Below are 20,059 nucleotides of genomic sequence, written 5' to 3' on the forward strand. Positions count from 1 at the left end.
AATTCTTAACTCTGTTCTCTTAACATTAATTTTTCTTAAAATGTCAGGACAGATTAGTGTTGAGTAATAAATTTAAAAGTGGGTTATTTTTTGGGGTGCCTGGGTGGCTCAGTCGGTTGAGCGTGCAACTTCAGCTCATGCCATGATCTCACAGCTCGTGAATACGAGCCCTGCATCGGGCTCTGTGCTGACAGCTCAGGGTCTGGACCCTGCTTCGGATTCTGTGCCTCCCTCTCTGCCCCAACCCACTCACATTCTGTCTCTGTCTCTCTCAAAAATAAATAAACATTAAAAAATAATAATAAAGTGTCTAATTTTCAGGGGTGCCTGGGTGGCTCAGTTGGCTCATGAGCTCATGGCTTGTGAGTTCAAGCCCCACATCTAGCTCTGTGCTGACAGCTCAGAGCCTGAAGCCTGCTTCAGATTCTGTCTCCCTCTCTCTCTGCCCCTCCCCCGCTCGCACTCTGTCTCTCAAAAATAAATATATGTAAAAGTGACTTATTTTCAAACATATATTTTTGACTTCTTTTTTTTTTTTTAAGTTTATTTATTTTTGAGACAGAGACAGCATGACTAGTAGAGGAGGGTAGAGAGAGAGAGGGAGAGAGAGGATCCCAAGCAGGCTCTGTGCTGCCAGCCCAGAGCCCAATGCGAAGCTCAAACTCACGAACCATGAGATCATATCTGAGCTGGAACCAGGAGTTGGACACTTAACTGACTGAGCCATCCAGGCACCCCTATTTTTGGCTTCTCTTCTCATCTTTTTATTAATACAATAACAGTATCTAAAAGAGCCTTTAATACCAATTAAAAGTTTTAAAACCTGGGGAAAGAAATAGAAGAGCATTCATACCAGATCTGATGGTATCAGTTTAATTTTTCTTATAAATGAAAGTAGTTTGATAGTGGTTTTAAATTTGGTGATATTTGGTGAATATATTTTCTATGTTATTTTTAAGCTTAGTAGTTATTGTTTAGTTCTTAGATGAGGTAAAAACATTTAGGAGTATCTAAAGAGCTTTTTGCTGCATTATTCACTGCCAAATTTAAAGAATATGCAGAATAAGGAATATGAAAATGCCCGAGAAACTTTTTTAGTGCTCTTTTGTAATCTGTTACACCTTTCATGCATATATGGGACATTTTCATGTTTCTGTCCTTTCATTGTATTTCTACATTGGATTTTTTTTTTCTTTTAGTGTTGTAGTATACCAGAAATATGTTTAATGTCATTAGTCACAACTGCTAACATATTATTTGGATTTTTCATTTCAACCAAAAATAATATGTGATGTTTGATGTTGATGTTTATATGCTGTGTAAGTATTGTGCTGTAATGTTACCACATTTTGCTGTGGTTCCTGTCAGATGAAAAATTTGCCATTATCATACGCATAAAGTTTCTTCGGTGAAACTCTGAAAACTAAACATTGTCTTGATAAAAACTGAAGCATGTATATTAAATGTTCATTCTCATTTTTGTATACTTTCTAGTCTGCACTATCAATGTAACTTTTTCTCAAGGTCAGATTTTGGTTTTTAATAGTTGACACTATCACTGACAAACTTTTAACATTCTTCATGAATAGTGAGACTATCTGATGAGTACCCTTAATCTATTTATTTTTCACACTTTTACATTCTCATTCTTTATTTTTTCATCTCCAAAGAATTTTTAAGACAAAGTACACTGGTTTTTTGTTTTTTCTTCAGTAAAATGAATTATATCTAGTGATTTTTATTTGTTTTACCATTTGCCAGAATTTTGTGTGTAATGTTTTTGAAAATTTCCTACTTGTATTGTCATTGAACCATTAACTGCAACTATAAAGTCCATAACTTTTAGCTGGTATGTTTAAGTTTGGGTAGGTGAGTGGGGATTTTTGTGGATAAGTAGAAATAATCAGTTTAGTGATTAAACAAGAATTCAGTACCTTTCCTCTCTTTTATGTAGTATCAAAGGTGCCGAATCTGGGATAAGTTGCATGAAGAGCATATCAACGCAGGCCGTACAGTTCAGGTAAGTCTATTACATTGTTTCTAGTAGATCAATATGAAAAACAGTCTTAAGAATATTTTGCTAAACTAAATAGTCTTGTGGCTGAATCCTTTTATGTATATTTGTAACTATTTCTTTAAGGGTGCATTTTTAGCAGGAGTCACTGAATCAAATGTCATACATATTTTTAAGATTTTGATTCATAATACCAAAATTTCCTCCAGGAACAAAGTATCAACTTATACTCAAAATCAACGCATTTTCCAAAAACCTTATGTACATTAGTATTATCAGTTTCTCAAAATTTTGCCTACTAGTAAGTTAAAATAATGTTGCTTTTGTTGTTCTAATCTGGAGCTTTTATTGCTTTGAATGGTAAAAGTTTTTTTCATATGTGTCTTGGATAGTAATATTTCTTTTGTAAATCGCCTGTTCATGTCCCCTGCATATATTATGTTGTTGTCTTAAAAAAAAAAAAAAGTTTATTTATCTTAAGAGAGTGTGCACATGTGCAAGTGGGGGAGGGGCAGAGAGTGGGAGAGAGAATCCCAAGCACGCTCTGTGCTGTCAGCATGGAGCTTTCTCAGGATTCTCTCTCCTGCTCTTTCTCTCTGCTCCTTCCCTGACACATGCATTTTTTTTTCTCTCTCTCTCTGTCTCTCAAAATAAATAAACTTAAAAAAATTTTTTTAAAAAAGAACTTCAAAACGATACTGTTACAGTAACATAGTATTTATTACAAGTGTTCTTTGCAGTTATTGTCTTTTTAATAAATAAATGTTAATTATTTAAATTTTTAAAAATCCTGGAGCACCCGGGTGGCTCAGTCGGTTAAGCGTCTGACTTCGGCTCAGGTCATGATCTCGTGGTTTGTGAGTTTGAGCCCTGCCTGGGGCTCTGTGCTGACAGCTCAGAGCCTGGAGCCTGCTTTGGATTCTGTGTCTCCCTCTCTCTCTGCCCCTCCCCACTTGTGCTCTCTCTATCAAAAATAAATAAATATAAATGTAAAAATTTTTTTTTTAATTTTTAAAAGTCCTATATTTACATAGTTAAAAGTGAAATAAAAGTAAAAGCTTTACCTTACCCTTCTCCATCTCTGTGTCCTACTTGGAAGAAACCACTTTTAATCCTTTTGGCCATTTTCCCTGGTATGTAGCTCTTTATTCCTTAATATAATGTGAGAATGCTATTTCTTAATTAATCAGGTTCAGACATTACCTCTTCTTACCATAATAGGTGGTGATCTAGCTTTCTGCCCAGCTCTGGTACTTTCTTTCCGCCTATACAAATACATACATTATAATTTTTGGTTAAATTATAAATCATTATTTTATTATTTTGATTATAAAAATACTGTTTTCTTCTAAACCAAATAGTGAAATACAATATTGTCTTTGCTTTTTTTGAAGTTGATATTTGTCTTTTTTTTAATTTCCTAGCTTTCTGTGTATTCGTAATTTTTTTCTAAATGCTCCACATCTTTGCTATGTGCTATCAGTGATAATTTTCATATGTCCAAATATTCTACTTCCATTCTTTATCCTGAACACTCCCTCCTGTAGCCCTCTTCCCAGTTCCAATCTGGACTTCCTTTCTAGGCTTCTTGCACAGGTGCTGTTCTGGGACTTCCTTCAGCTGCTGTTATGTGTTGGGTCCCTGTCTTCCTGGGTATCATGTCTTCCTCATTTTTGGTTTACTCCATTGTTTTGTTGGAGTACATCTCTCAGTAGCTCTCTAAATAAGCTCTCTAAATTTACATTGGAGGTAAATTTTTAAGTTATTATGAGTCTAAAATATACCCCTTTTCTCCCCTTACATGTGATTGCTAATTTCAGTAGGTATAGAATTCTAGCTGGTATTCTTTCAGATTTGACGGTTCTCTAGTTTAGTGTTGCTCTTAATGAAGCTGATATTGTCTGATTTCTCAATTTTTATATGAGATCTATTTTTTTTCCCCCCTCTTTGGAAGCTTTTGTAGTCTGTTTATCCCTGGTGTTCTCAAATTTGATGATGATGTGCTTTGTGTTGGACTCTTTCAGTCTAAAAATTTATGTTCTTTAGTTCTGGGAAATTTAAATTATTCAATATGTTATTACTCTGTGTTTTTTCTTTGCTTTTTTTTTTTTTTTTAAATCTTTAATTGCAAGAATTGGCAAATGATGGCATTTTCCTTGGATGACCCTCCAGACATCAGTAGCTGGAGGTTTGCTCTGGTTCAGTTTTCTAAAGAAGAATCCTTCTCTTCCTCCTCCTCCCAGGGCAAGTAGGCACTTATTTTTCAGTCATAAAAGCAGGGTAGGTGAAGGATGCTGGGCTTTCATTGTTCAGTACACGCTTTCACATAAATCCCTTCTTTTAGCCCTGTGCCTGGTGTTTCTGAATCTAAAGTCTGTTTTTCCAAAGAATGCATCTCTGATCTTCTTGGATTTCAAAAAGGTTACTGTAGCTGCAGTGTAGTGAATAGATTGGGATAGAATGAAATGATTGCAAGAGATCATTTAGGAGAGATTACAGAGATAGTGGAGATAGAGAAAAACGGATTGACTTGAGGTCTAGTAGAAATTTGACCTACCTCTCTATATATGTATTTTACTGCTTGCCAACTAGATTATAAGCCTGAAGATCAGGGATTGTGTCTCTGCTATTTGTGTATATCACAGTACCTGCTGTTCATCAAGATTCAGTGTTTATTGAATGGTGCTAAGCACGTAAATGTCAATGAGATTATTATGACTTGGATTTCTTGCCATCTTCACTGTTTAATATGTTAGTAAAAATCACTTATTTTCTTGAGACAGTGGTTATGGTCAGAGTGTTTACTGATTAAAGAATATATTGACCTCCATTAATGACCTCCATCTGGCACAAAAGATTTATGTGTGCCATAAAAAGAATGAGATTGAGACTGTTTTTAGATGTAAGTGTTTGCTTAGTTTTATTCATATATGCTCTGAATTTTGTGTATAGACTAGTTCTTGGCTAGTTTGTATAAAACTGATTTTTGGACAGTTTCATGAACAGTTATAATAGAGTTTATAGGTTTCTCATTATTATGTATAGTAAGAACTATCTGCTCACTTTCATTATAGTGTCTTTGTTGAAAGGAATTCTTAATTTAAACATAGTCTAATTGTCAGTCTTTTGTTTTGTGGTCTTGCTTTGGGTGTCTTATTCAAGGAATACTCTCCTGAGATCAAGAATATATTTTCTTATATTTTCTATTGAATGTTTTCAATGTTTTACTTTTAACACTTATGTTTTGAATCCATCTGAAATTGGTGCTATGAAGTAGATACAAATCTCCTTTATTCCATTTGGAAAACCAGTTCTCTCACTATTAACTGATTTCTGCAATGCTTTTTACATATCACAATTCCATATATGTACGGGTCTGTCTCTGGTCGTTTTTTTATGTAAAAAAAAATGTTTAATGTTTATTTTTGAGAGAGAGACAGACAGACAGACAGAATGAGTGGGGGAGGGGCAGAGAGAGAGGGAGACACAGAATCTGAAGCAGGCTCCAGGCTCTGAGCTGTCAGCACAGAGTCCAACGTGGGACTCAAACCCATGAACCTTGAGATCATGACCTGAGCTGAAGTCGGACTCAACTGACTGAGCCACCCAGGCACCCCTGTCTCTGGTGTTTCTGTTCCATTGGTCAGTTTGTCTATTTCTCCATCAAGTTCCACACCATCTTAATTATGACAGCCTTATGATAAGGCTTGATATCTGGTAGGACAGTGTTTCCATCTTACTCTTCCTTTTCAGGACTGATTTGGCTATACGTATACCTTTAGTCTTCCATATAAGATTTGGAATCTGCTTGTCAAAGTCCATACACAATCTTGTTGGGAATTTGGGAATTGCATTGGCTTTATCCATGTATTTAGAGAAAATTGACATGTTTACAATGTCCAGTTTTCCTACCTATGAATATGGGTGGTTCTTGCACTTTTTATGTCTTTTTTAATATTCTGCATACAGATAATGATAGATTATACTTTTAAAAAATACCTGCAAAATGTTTCCATTCTATTTGGAATTTTACACAATGACCTTGCTATTCCCCAACCAGCAGGTAGAGTCTGATTCCCTTCCTGTTGAATCTGGGCTGAGGCAGAAATAATGCCTGATTTCTGAGGCTAAGTCAGAAAAGTCAGATAGATTCCCCTGGTTCTCTGAGGGTGCTTGCTCTGTGGAAACCTCAGCATCATGTGAAATGTCCAGCTATCCTGAGATCCCTTTGTGGGAGATAGCCACAGCCACAGCTGAGCTGTTAGGAACTTGCAGCCTCAAGTGCCAGCCACACGCGTGTGAGCCATCTCAGACATTAGAGCTTTCGGATGACTATAGCCTCAGCGGGTGCCTGACTCAACCACATGGGTGACTCCGAGTGAGAACTGCCCGACTGAGGATGTCCTTAATTTCTGGCCTGCAAAATCAGATGGTGGTTTTAGATCCTTAAGTTTTGGATGAATTTGTTATGCAGCAACAAATGACTGGAATACAGGGCTTATAGTTATTTTGTTTATCTATTTCACTTATCTATTCTTAAGTACTTTACAGTTTTACAGTGTGTGTGTATTTGGGAGAGGTTTAAATGTTGTCCTTTTTAATTATGCTTTCTACCATGATGGTGTATATAGAAATATAATTAATTTTCATTCATAGATCTGTTGCTGATTATCTTTAAGTTCTCTTGTTAGTTTGAACAGTCTAAGTCCCTTTGAGCTTTCTATTTATAGTTTATTTTTTTGAGTAATATTTTTCTTCTCTTGTAAGATTACCCCTTTTTCCTGATTTCTTTCTTGTTTTGATTTCTTGTGTTTTGTTTTGTTTTGTTTTTTAGTCCAGCTTTCTAGTTATTACAAGAAATGGTTATAAATAAGCTCGTTCAAATTTACTTTTTAGAAAAAGATCTTATAAATAACAACAGATCCCTCTACAAAATAATTCTTAATTTATACATAATGTTTTTTCAGAAAGTAAAATCTCATTCGTTCTGCTGTATTCCAGGATGATTATAACGATTGTTAATCATGTATACCAAGTGCTTACACAGCCCCTGTCATATAGTAGGTATTCAGTTAGTAAGAAGAATTGGAATAAGCTTGATTTCATGCTTTCACATTTAGCTGCTAGATGAAGCTAAACATGAGTGTTGGCTTTTTGTTAGTTTAATTTAAAACATTGTAATTGCTTCACTTTTCCCCATTTTGTTTGGCTTGTCATATAAAAGTACAAAATGTATATTTTATTTTATTTTTTTTTAATTTTTAATGTTTATTCTTGAGAGAGAGCGTGCACGCATGAGCAGGGGAGGGGCAGAGAGAGAGGGAGACAGAATTAGAAGCAGGCTCCAGGCTCCAAGCTGTCAGAGCTTGACGTGAGGCTTGAACTCACAAACCATGAGATCATGACCTGAGCTGAAGTCGGACGCTTAACCAGCTGAGCCACCCAGGTGCCCCCAAAATGTGTATTTTAAAGCTTAGTTTTCCCTGCTACCCTCCCCAAGTACTTAACATATAATACTAGCTGGTGATAGAGGATTATGAAAAATATATCACAGTTTCTGCTTTGAAGAAACTTACGTAGGTGGGAATTCATAAAAAATTAAATAAAATATTTAAATAATAGCTTTAGGTTTTAGTAATAGAAGTCAATCTATAATTAATTGTCATATTATAGAGATCAGTAAGTGATACAGTGCCAGTTGTCTGGATGCTGGGTAAGGGGTGTTATCCTCATTTTTTTAGATAAAGAAGACTGAAGAATAGAGAAACTTAGTGTATTAAGTGCACAAGGTCTTAATAAGTGTTAGTGCAGGAATCCAATCTGGAATTAATATTAACTCAGGTGGATAGAAAGTGGAGTGCTGCACTTAATACCTATATAATAGATCCTCATTAGATATGTGTTGAGTAAATGAATGGAGACCTTTTTCTTGTTTGAGTTTTATTGCTTTTGGTGTTTCAGTTAATATTTTTAAAGCTATGTATATGTTCTTTTTGGTGCCTTTTGATGTTGAAATAAGTGTAAAGTTGTTGTGTAGTAGTTAGGTAAAACAAGAATAGTCCAGACTTATTATAATTAAACAGTTGTGACTCTGGAGCCTTTAATAATAAATGAGATGTCTAGAATGTATTTACTCTAAGTTGTTTAAATGTTTACCAGTGGACTTGAGCTCTGTGTTTGTAAGGAAATCAGATTATTATGATACCAAATGTTTTTAGCTGTACACAATTTGCTCTCAAAATTACATGTCGTAAAAACACATTAGGAATCCTTAAATCAATATTTAACAAAGGCAAATATATGCATAGCCACTCTTTTAATCATTAAATACATAATTAGCCATTTTTCAGAATTTCAATTAACTCAGAATAATTACTTTTTACAATGATCAGTATAGATAAGTATATGTTTAAACATATCTTTTAATCTTTAGACAGAAACTTCAGGATATTTCTGAAAGAAGGAGGGGAAAGCCATAACTAGTTATTAAATTTAGTTATAGAGCTAAAGAGAGAGATATGTCACCTTCATTTTCCTGAGAGTTTGGCCATAGTTTTCAGTTTACTTCTTGCATACCGCAAGCTTCTTAATTACTGAGTTAGTATGCTTTGTTGTTTTTAAACTTACTTCATTGACTGTAGCCCCATTTGTCTAACTTGTGGATATTGCTGTAAATTTTCAAAACTTGGCATAATAATAGCCTTTCTGGTCTGATTATTATTAGAAGAGCAGAAACATTTGAACTTTCACTATGTTCTAGATACTAGTCTAGACACTGAGGATATAGCTGTAAGCAAAACAAGAAAAATCTTGTTGTCACTGAACTTATATTCTGGGATGGTGAGTGGAAAAAGCAGAGACATAATTTTTAAAATAAATATATAATATTTACTTATTTACTAAACATTTATTTATTTTTGTAAGAGGAGGGAGGTGGACAAAGGATCTGAGTGGGCTCTGCACTGACAGCAGAGAGCCCGATGCAGGGCTCAAACTCCTGAACCACGGGATCATGACCTGAGCTGAAGTCAGATGCTAACCCAACTGAGCCACCCAGGCACCTCTAATAAACTGTAATACTTAGATGGTTGGGGCACCTGGGTGGCTCAGTCGGTTAAGCGTCCGACTTCGGCTCAGGTCATGATCTCACGGTCCGTGAGTTCGAGCCCCGCATCGGGCTCTGTGTTGACTGCTCAGAGCCTTGAGCCTGTTTAGGATTCTGTGTCTCCCTCTCTCTCTGACCCTCCCCTGTTCATGCTCTGTCTCTCTCTGTCTCAAAAATAAATAAACGTTAAAAAAAAATTAAAAAAAATAGATGGTTATAAGTACCGTGAAATAAAAGTAAAGCAGGTTAAAGGGAACAAAAAAATCACAGAAGGTAACGAACTTATATATACGGTGGTTGTGGAAAGATTCTGATGACATCTGAGCAGAGACTTGAAGGAAGTTAAAATATAAACCTTGGGTAATAGGAAATCAAGTGGGAAGACAGAGATGACAGGATGTGTGGAATATTCAAGGGGGTAGTGAGGAGGTCAGTGTGGCTGGTGTGAGAAGAATATAGGAGGTGAGATCAGGGAGATCAGCTCAGTCTGATGATGGAAGGCCTTGCAGAATATGATAATTTGAAGTTGGGTAGAAAGTGTTTGGAAGGATCTGAGCAGATAATGACCTGATACAACTTTAAAAGATCACCTTAACTATCATGAAAAGGATAGATTCTAAGGGAGCAAGGATGGATATAAGAGTACCAGTTAGATGGCTAATGTAATAATCAAGATACCATGGGTTTACTTTTTAGAAAAATGCAGATACATGTGTAAACAATTTTGTGTAGAATGGCAGAGACCTAATACGTTAGCTTTTTACCTACTCTCTTTGTAGCCCTAGTAAATGATTCTGAACTTACATGCTTGACATAGGAATTAGGAACTACCTGACATCAACCTAATGATGAAATAACTTTTTGACAAATCACACACACACACACAAAACTTCAAACATATGAAATATAGAAAATACTAAAAATAGTGTAACACTTATGTCCTCATCACCCAACTTTGTCAAAGTAACATTTTGTCACTACTTTGTCAAAGTAACATAGTAACATTTTGTCACTATTTCTTCTTTTTAAAAAATTTTTAAAGTTTATTTATTTATTTTGAGAGAGGGGGAGGGAGGGAGTAGGGCAGAGAGGGAGAGAGAGAATCCTAAGCAAGTTCTGTACTGTCAGTGCAGAGCCTCATGTGAGGCTTAAACTCATGAACCATGAGATCATGACCTGATCTGAATCAAGAGTTGGTCACTTAACCAACTGAGCTACCCAGGTGCCCCTGTTCCTTTTTTAAAAGAAAATTTTAGAAATACCATTGAAATCCCTTGTGTACCTTTCCTTGGTTCCATTTTCCTTGGTTGCGTTTTCCTTGTTCCTATCTTAATCTGAAGGAAATCTTTTCTCCTGATTTAAGTATTTATCATTTCTTTTTTCTTTTTAGTTTTTCATTCTTTTTTATTTTTTTAAGTAAGCTCTACACCCAGCATGGGGCCTGAACTCCAACCCCCCAAGGTCAAGAGTTGTACACTCCCCTGACCAAGCCAGCCAGGCACCAAGTATTTATCATTTCTGTGCATGTGGCTATACATAAATAATACATCGTTTTGCATTTTCTTTCTGCTTTTTCACCCTAAACAATGTTCTTGAGGTGTTAATTGATATACAATAAAGTACATAATTTGATAAGTTTTGACATATGTGTATGCCATGACACTGTCACTACAGTCAAAATAGTGAATATATCCATTGCCCCAAAAAGTTCCTTCAAACCCCATTGTAACTCTCCTTCTGGATTCTCCCTCCCAAATCCCTCTGTACCCCTTCCCATTCTACACACACACACACACACACACACACACACACACACACACACCCTGGATACCCCAGCAACCACTGACCTGCTTTCTGCCACTGTGCAGTAGTTTGGATTTCCTAGAATTTTATATAAATAGAATCATGAAATATGAACTTCTTTTTCTGTCCGGCTTCCTTCACTCTACATAAATATTTTGGGGGTTCATTCATTGTTACAATGTGTATCAGTATTTCATTCCTCTTCACTGTTGAGTAGGTATTCCGTTGTATAAATATACCGCAGCTTGTTTATCTGTTCATTTGTGATGGACATTTGGGTTATTTCCAGTTTGAGGTTATTACAAATAAAGCTGCTGTGAACATTTGAGTACAGGACTTTGTATGAACAAAGGATTTCGTTTCTCTTGGATAAATACTTATGAATGGGAATAGCTGGATCATATAGTTTTTATTCCTTAATTATTTGAAACTGCCAAGCTGTTTTATGAGATGGTTGTACCATTTCATATTCTTCCATATCATTGTCAACACTTGATATGGTTAGTCTTCTTAGTTTTAGCCATTATAATAGGTCTCTAGTGGTATCTCACTGTGATTTTAATTTTCTTTTTTTTTTTTTTAATTTTTTTTAATGTTTACTTATTTTTGAGACAGAGAGAGACAGAGCATGAACGGGGGAGGGTCAGAGAGAGAGGGAGACACAGAATCCGAAGCAGGCTCCAGGCTCCGAGCTGTCAGCACAGAGCCTGATGCGGGGCTCAAACCCACGAACCGTGAGATCATGACCTGAGCCGAAGTCGGACGCCCAACCGACTGAGCCACCCAGGCGCCCCTAATTTTCATTTGATTAATGATGTTTCTGTTTTATTTTGAATTATTTTTTATTTCATTGTATGTCTTTGTCATGCTAACTATACCTTTTGGTTTTGTTATTTTAGTGGTTGCTTTAGGGTTTATAGTATACATCTTATTACAGTTTATCTTTAAGTGATATTATACTATTTCACATATGTTTAATAAACTTAAATATACCTTTATTTCTCCCCTCCAGTCTTTATATAATTGTTGTTGTATGTTTACTTATATATATATATGTTATATACTCCATAATGTAAACTCTCAATTATCTTTTTCAAGTGATTTAGATATTAAGGGAAAAATAACTTATATAATGGCATTTCTATTTCTGGTGTGCTTAATGCATTTGTGTATAACCATATTTCCATCTGGTATAATTTTCCTTTTGCCTAAAAGATTTCCTTTAACATTTTTTGGAGCACAGTTCTGGTGATGAAGAGTTCTGCTTTTGTATATATAAAAAGCCTTTATTTGGCCTTTGTTTTTAAAAGGAATTTTGCTGTATATAAGATTCTATATTAACTTTTTTCTTTCAGTACCTTAGAGGTGTTTTCAACTTTTTTTCACTTGCATTTTTTTGCAATAAGAAATGTTTCATTCGTATTTTTGTTCTCAGTATGTAGTATGTGTTTATTCTCTGGCTGCTTTTACAATTTTCCCTTTATCAGTGGCTCTGAATACTTTGATCATGATGAGCTTGTGTGACATTTTCTTCACATTTCTTGTGCTCTCAATTTGTAGAGTTTCTTGGATCTCTAGGTTTATAGTTTGCATCCAATTTGAAAAATTTGGGGCCATATTTCTTCATATGTTTTCTGTCCCCTCCCATCTCTCTTCTTCAGAGACTCCAATTACACGTATATTAGGCTTCTTGAAGTTATCTTACAATTTTTTGGATTCCTCTTTCTCTTTGTGTTTCATTTTAGATAGTTTTATTTCTGTGCCTTCATGCTTCGTGTTTACTAGTCTTAGCAGCAGCAGTGTCCAATCTGCTGTTAATACAGTCAGTGCATTTTTCATCACACACACTGTAGTTTTCAACTCTAGAACTTTGATTTGGGTTCCTTCCTAACCCCCTTCTTCCTTCCTTCCTTTTTTTTTTTATTTTTTTATTTTTTTATTTTAATTGAGTAGGCTCCACACCCTACATGGGGCTTGAATTCATGACCCTGAGATCAAGAGTCACATGTTCTACCAACTGAGCCAGACAGGCACCCTGATTTGGGTTTCTCTTTATATTTTTCATGTCTCTCCTTAACTTTTTAAACATATTAAATACAATTATAATAACTTTTAATATCCTTCTCTGCTAATTCTAATATCTATGTCAATTCTGGGTCAGTTTCAATCAAGTGATTATTCTCCTCATTTTGGGTCATATTTTCCTATTTCTTTGTGTGTCTGGTGATATTTGATTGGGAGGCCTTTACTTGGCGGAGTGCTAGATTTTTTTTTTTTTTTTTTTTGAGTGCTAGATATTTTTATGTTCCTATAAATCTTACTGAGCTTTGTTCTGGAATACAGTTAAAATACTTGGAAACAGTTTGATTCTTTTGGGTCTAACTTTTATGATTTATTAGGCTTCATTGGAACAGTGCTCAGTCTAGGGCTAATTATTTCCCCACTAATGCAGTAAAACCTTTCTGAGTGCTCTACCCACTGCCTAGGGAATTCAGAGTTTTTCCAGTTTAGCTGGTGGGAACAGACACTGTTTAAAGCTTTGAGTACTAGGCACTGTTCCCTCTAATCTTTTTGGATGATTTTTTTCTCCTAGCCTCAAGTAGTTTTCCCACATACATGTTCTGATCATTTCTCTGCTACATACTTGAGGATTGTACCCTTGCATATGTGCAGGATTCTCTTTCTATGCAGCTCTCTCTAGTACTTCAGTGCTCTGTTCTACACACTCTGCAGAAGCAGAAGTCTATTATTATGTTTTGAAACTGCAAGTGGAATAAGTTTACTAGTTTTCTTCTGTGGGATAAGAAAACATTAGCATTAAGAAAGATTTTGTGATCAAATTTTGGAATTAAGTTAAAAAGTTGGAAATTATTACTACTGTAATAATTCACTGAAGAACATGAACTTGGATTCTGTAGAAGAAACTTGATCAGCCTAGTCTCCATAGCAGTGGTGATACAGAACTTGTTGAGAACACAGATTTCTGGGACTCACTTTAGAGATTCTGAGATAGTAGATTTCAGACCACATTTAGAAAGATACTGCTCTACAGAGAGTCTATGCTAGTTCTGTAGGTGATGAAAAGAAAGAAAGAAAGAAAGAAAGAAAGAAAGAAAGAAAGAATGAATGAATATCAGCCATGGAACTTCTAGGAGTAAAACTTGACTTTCATAATTTTACTGTCAGAAATATGGAACAGTTGAGTTATGTACTTTTTAAATTTTTAAGAGATTTTGAAAGGGAGAAGCAATAGAAAAGAGGGGATGAGGGGGGAAGAAAGGGAAGTGAGGATAGTAGACAGAACTTAGAGAAGAAAAGATTAAAGAGAGTCAAGGCCTGGTAGGGAATGGAAAAGAGGATACAGTAGATTCCAAAATGAATGCTATTAGAAGGTAAATTATTGCAGATTATTTTGAGCTTCAATTGAATTTAAATTTTAGTTTTGCCTTGAAATATTTATGAGCTTAATAATCAGGATTTAGGATTTTTCATCTCTACTCTGATTAGCATAGGTCCTATAGAACCTCAAGGAGGAAATTAAATCTAAGGTACCATCTGTTGTAAGACACACCATTGTTTTGTGTACCTCCAAGAAAGAAAAAGTGCTGCCAGAGAATGGCACGTTGTGCTTTTTTGACATCTATTTTAAGGTGCATTCCAATTTCAGAGATGTTAGAATGTGGGAAAGATATTGTGTCTTAAAATTGATGAAGTGTGGTATTTAGAAGACTTCTGTCCTTGTCCTCCACCTCTGTCTTTCCCCAGTCTAGTCTATTTAGTATGTTCTGTTTTCCTAGTGTTCTTTAGGGTAAGCTCAAATCTCACTTCCTTCATGAAGCCTGTCTAGATTCTTATAGTAAGATGTTTCAAGTTTCCTTTGAGCATGTTTCTTATGCCCCTTTCACTTTTGAATATATCTTCTTAATAGAGAATCAAAAGCAAAATAGGAGTTTGGTAGCTCTGCTTTTTCTGCATCATCTGTTAACATTATACCATCTGCCCTAAGCGGTAGACCTAATCCTCCTTTCTTGTTCTTGCTCTACATGTATTTTTTAAATCCTTTTTATTGTTCTTAACATTTTTCATCAGCCTCCGCTCATTCTGGGCTCCTACTTTACTTACATGATTCTCCTTGTTTCAGATCACTCTTTTGTATTCATCCTTGTTCACATGCCTTTATTTTTCTTTTTTTTAAAAAACAGGTCTCTTAAAATTCTGAACTTACCATAGCACACCATATACCACCATATTGGATTCTTCAGATACCTCTTTTCTTTCTTATCAGATTAGCTTTTTTGTTTCTAGTGTCAGGGTATCACCTTTTAGAAACTCTCTCTTTCAAAAAAGATCTTCCTATCACAATATAATTTCTGTGGCATCACACAACTATTTTCTCCAGAAAAACTTGATTCAGTTCCCTGAGTATCAGTGTTTCCATTATTCTTTTTTAACTATTAAGAGCTCCAAGATAGCATGGTTGCTTTTTCTCATGCGTTTCATTCCCACTTCACTATTTTATCCTTGTATGTCAGAATTAATTCCAAAAAAGTGGTTCCGTTCATTATTTCTTCCAGCTAATGAAAGATGATACGTTTCATATGCTTAGTGACTTATATTATGCATTCCTAGGGAACTAATTTAGTTACATTCTTGATAGTTGGAGATCTCTGTTGTTGTTGGACTACTGCTTTGCCCTTTGTGGAAAATATTAAGAAAGAATTCATTATTCATTTACTATGTTTATTGAATCAAAGCGTATATGAGGGATCACATATAGCCTTGAGGATACAATGGTAAAGAAATTAGGTAAATCACAATCTAGTCAAATGAATGAATTTATCTTTTATCCAGGAAGATGGTTGGCAATATACTTCCACAGTGAGATTGATACTCATTTTTACCCCTACCCAAATGCTTTCAAACTTGACTTGTTTCTATCCTTAACTTAATTGACCATCAGGTTAATATAATGTGCTTTTCTTTTTTTTTTTTTTTTAATTTTTTTTTTCAACGTTTTTTATTTATTTTTGGGACAGAGAGAGACAGAGCATGAACGGGGGAGGGGCAGAGAGAGAGGGAGACACAGAATCGGAAACAGGCTCCAGGCTCCGAGCCATCAGCCCAGAGCCTGACGCGGGGCTCGAACTCACGGACCGCGAGATCGTGACCTGGCTGAAGTCGGACGCTTAACCGACTGCGCCACCCAGGCGCCCCTATAATGTGCTTTTCTAAAAATGTTACTAAAACTTTTTACTGTGAAATATAACATGTGTACCATGCATACAACATAAATATACACCTAAACAAATTGTTATCCTGGGAACACTCAAGTAACTACTACTCAGATCAAAAATAGAAAATTGCCAGCATCCTAGAAACCCCTCATAGTCTCTTCCCTATAACAATCACCTTTCTCCCACCAAAAGTAATTACTATCTTGATTTATATGATAACTGTTTCTTAGTCTCTCTGTATAATTTTACCACCAGAATGTATCATTAAGTTATAAATTAATTTAGTCTATTCTTGAACATTATATAAATTGAATTAAACAGAATATGTCTTTTGTGTCTAGCTTGAGACTTATCTGTGTTCTTGCCTATAGCAGTATTCAGTCATTTTCATTATTGTGTGTAGTCCATTGTATGAGTTTACCATAGTGTATGGTAAATATATACTATGATATGTTGATGGTCACTTGGGTTTTCAGTTTCTATTACAAATGTGATTAGCATTCTTGTATATTTTTACCGATACACATGTGCATACGTTTCTGTTGAGTACATTTTTAGGACATTGGGCATCCTTATTTTCACTGTAGTATAGTACCAAACTATTTTCCAAAATAGTTGTACTAATTTTACACTCCTTCCAGCAATGAATGTGAGTTCCTGTGGTCTACACATCCTCACCACTATTCAGTAAAGTCAGAGTTTAATTTTAGCTTTCTAGTGGGTAGTTAATTATGGTTTAATTTACATTTACCTGACTATAAATGAGATTGAGTAACTTATTGTTTATGAGAAGTGCCCATTTTGGGTTCTTGCCCACATTTCTATGGGTTTTTTGTCTTTTTCTTACTCTCTATAAGAGCTCTTTATTCTGCCTGTGACCACTGTATCAGTATATTTGTTGCAATTATCTTCTTTCACTCAGTGGTTAACCTTTTCATTGTCTTAGTTGTGTTCTTCAATGACTTAGAAGTTCATTTAATTTAATATAGTCAAGGTTATCAATTTTTTTCTTGTTGCTTTCTTATGCCACATTTAAGAAGTATTTCCTACCCTAATGTCATAAAGATATTCTATTGTTTTGCCTTTCACATTTAGGTCTGCAGTCCATTTGGTTGATTATTGTGTATGGTGTGAAGTGGTGTGTCCAGTTTTATCTTTTTCCCACAGGCATACCCAAATGACCAAGCACTGACTTTTGGAAAGATCATGCTTCCCTGCGGTGGAACCTTTGTTATGAATTCAGTGCATATATGTTTGGGTTGCTTCTTGGCTATCTGTTTCATTGGTGTATTTGTCTCTATTCTTGAACTAATAGCACACTGTCTTAGTTACTGTGGCTTTATAATCAATCAGTATATAATAGAGGAAGTTCTCCTACCTTCTTCAAGGCTAGTCTCAGCCCTGTATATACAATTTCATATACATTCTTTTAAAAGTTTGTTTATTTATTTTGAGAAACCGTGTGTGTGCGCCCGCGAGCTGGGGGAGGGCGGGGGGGTGGGGTGGAGAGACAGAATCCCAAGCAGGCTCCATGCTGTCAATGCAGAGCCTTGTGTGGGGCTGGATCTCACGAACCGCAAGATCATGACCTAAGCTGAAGTCAGGAGTTGGATGCTCAACTGACTGAGCCACCCAGGCTCCCTTGCAATTCCACATACATTTGAGAATCCGCTTGTCAAGCTCCACGAAAACAAAAAATCTTTTTCAAATTTATTCTAATTTATTGAATCTATAGATTCAAACCTATATTGTTCAAGGTTGTTCAGCTGTACAGGGTTTATTTTTTTATCCTTTTACTTTGAACTGCCTATATGTTTTAGATGTATTTAAATATATTTTCCAGTCTGAAAGTTTTTATCTTTTAACTGGAACATTTATTCCATTTATGTTTTATGTAATTATTGATATATTTAGGTTTAAAACTTATACTCTCTTGTTTGCTTTCTACTTCTTCCATGTATTTTGTGTTCTTTTTCATCTCCATTTTCACTTTCTTGTATTTTTTATTGATCCAACTGTTCTTGTTGGTTTTGGAATTATATACTCTTTCACTGGAAATTACAACAACATCCATAAACAATATAGATTATACAGGTACCTTGGAATATTTTAGTTGTTTGTGTGCCCCCCAAATTAAATGCTATTTTTATATATTTTAATTTTATACATATATTTAAAATCCTCAAGTTGCTATTATTACCATTATGATTATTACTGTTTTAGAATAGTTACTGGTCATCTAGATTTACCCACACTTTTATTTATTTATTTATTTATTTTTACTTAAATAAAAAGTTTATTTTTTTCTTAAAGTTTATTTTGAGAGTGAGAGTAGGGTACTAATTTTCCATGCTTGTCTGTATATGGTTTCAGGCATTAAAGTTTTTATACACTACCCAAAAGACTGGAAGCCAAACTGTAGCTCACCTGAGGGCTGATTGATTTTAGGATCACCTGTACTCTCAGGGTACAGCTCTTTCAGATCCCAGCTCAAAGCACCATAGTGCTTATAATTAGCAGGCTCCAGCACTGAGTATTTTACTCAGAAATTTGTGATGGGAATGCAAGTTGGTGTAGCCACTCTGGAAAACGGTATGGAGGCTCCTCAAAAAACTAAAAATAGAACTACCCTACGACCCAGCAATTGCACTACTAGACATTTATCCACGGGATACAGGTGTGCTGTTTTGAAGGGACACATGCACCCCCATATTTATAGCACTATCAACAATAGCCAAAGTATGGAAAGAGCCCAAATGTCCATCGATGGATGAATGGATAAAGAAGATGTGGTGTATATATGCAATGGAGTATTACTCGGCAATCAAAAAGAATGAAATCTTGCCACGTGCAACTACGTGGATGGAACTAGAGGGTATTTGCTAAGTGAAATTAGAGAAAGACAGAAATCCTATGACTTCACTCATATGAGGACTTTAAGAGAGAAAACAGATGAACATAAGGAAAGGAAACAAAACTAATATAAAACCAGGGAGGGGGACAAAACAGAAGAGACTCATAAATATGGAGAACAAACTGAGGGTTACTGGAGGGGTTGTGGGAAGGGGGATGGGGTAAGGGACACTAAGGAATCTACTCCTGAAATCACTGTTGCACTATATGCTAACTAATTTGGATGTAAATTTTAAAAAATAAAAAATAAAATTAAAAAAAAAAAAATTTGTGAGCCTGTCAAACACTCTGGTAAGCAAGTACCCCCAAGCAAATGTGGCCTTGAGTTTAGGACTCACCTCTCTGGATTTCCACTTTTGTCTAATTCTAGACCCGTACATTTCTTACTGTCTTCTTTGCTTTTTGATGCCTTTGAATTTTGTTTGTGATTTTCAGCTTTTTAACTAGTCATTGGTGGGAGGGTTACTTTGAATTATCTAGTTTGCTATACCCAGAAGCAGAAAGACCCATTTTATATTTTTCACATATGGTTTTGCCATCCTGTTACTTTTATTTGATTTTGGAGAGACTCTATAACTATATTGTCCAATATGTTAGCTCCTAGCCACATGTAATTGTTGAGCACTTAAAATGTGGCTAGTTTGAATTGAGACGTGCTGTAAATGTAAAATATTTCATTAATAATTTTTATATTGATTACATGTTGATAATATTTTGGATATATTGAGTTAAATACAAACATTAAAATTAACTTCAACTGTTTCTTTTTAATGTGACTGTCAGAAAATTTTAAATTACATATATGGCTTACATTTGTGGTTTGCATTATATTTCTGTTGGATATTATAGCTATGTAGAAAAGTTGTTGAGAACACATGCTCTGCAGCCTGGATTTGATTCCTGGCTGTACTTTTTATTAGAAGTGTAATCCTGGGCTTTCAAAAATTTTTTCTTGCTTTAATTTCCTCTTCTTTAAAATGAGAATGATAG

General features: G+C 35.2%; 1 protein-coding gene across 2 annotated transcripts in view; it reads left to right on the top strand.

Moving 5' to 3' along the window:
• STX17 (syntaxin 17) overlaps positions 1 to 20,059 on the top strand; it is a 73,280-nt gene that overhangs the window by 18,770 nt on the left and 34,451 nt on the right. For both annotated transcript variants that reach the window (XR_006196013.1, XM_042913678.1), the window contains exon 3: positions 1,955 to 2,020. Coding sequence is in view for 1 of the 2 variants with exons in the window: in XM_042913678.1 (XP_042769612.1) it covers positions 1,955 to 2,020 (66 nt within the window). In the remaining variant the exon portion in view is untranslated. The remainder of the gene's footprint in view (positions 1 to 1,954; positions 2,021 to 20,059) is intronic.

The sequence above is a fragment of the Panthera leo genome, chromosome D4 (genome assembly GCF_018350215.1).
Source record: "Panthera leo isolate Ple1 chromosome D4, P.leo_Ple1_pat1.1, whole genome shotgun sequence".
In the NCBI taxonomy this organism is placed as follows: Eukaryota; Metazoa; Chordata; class Mammalia; order Carnivora; family Felidae; genus Panthera; species Panthera leo.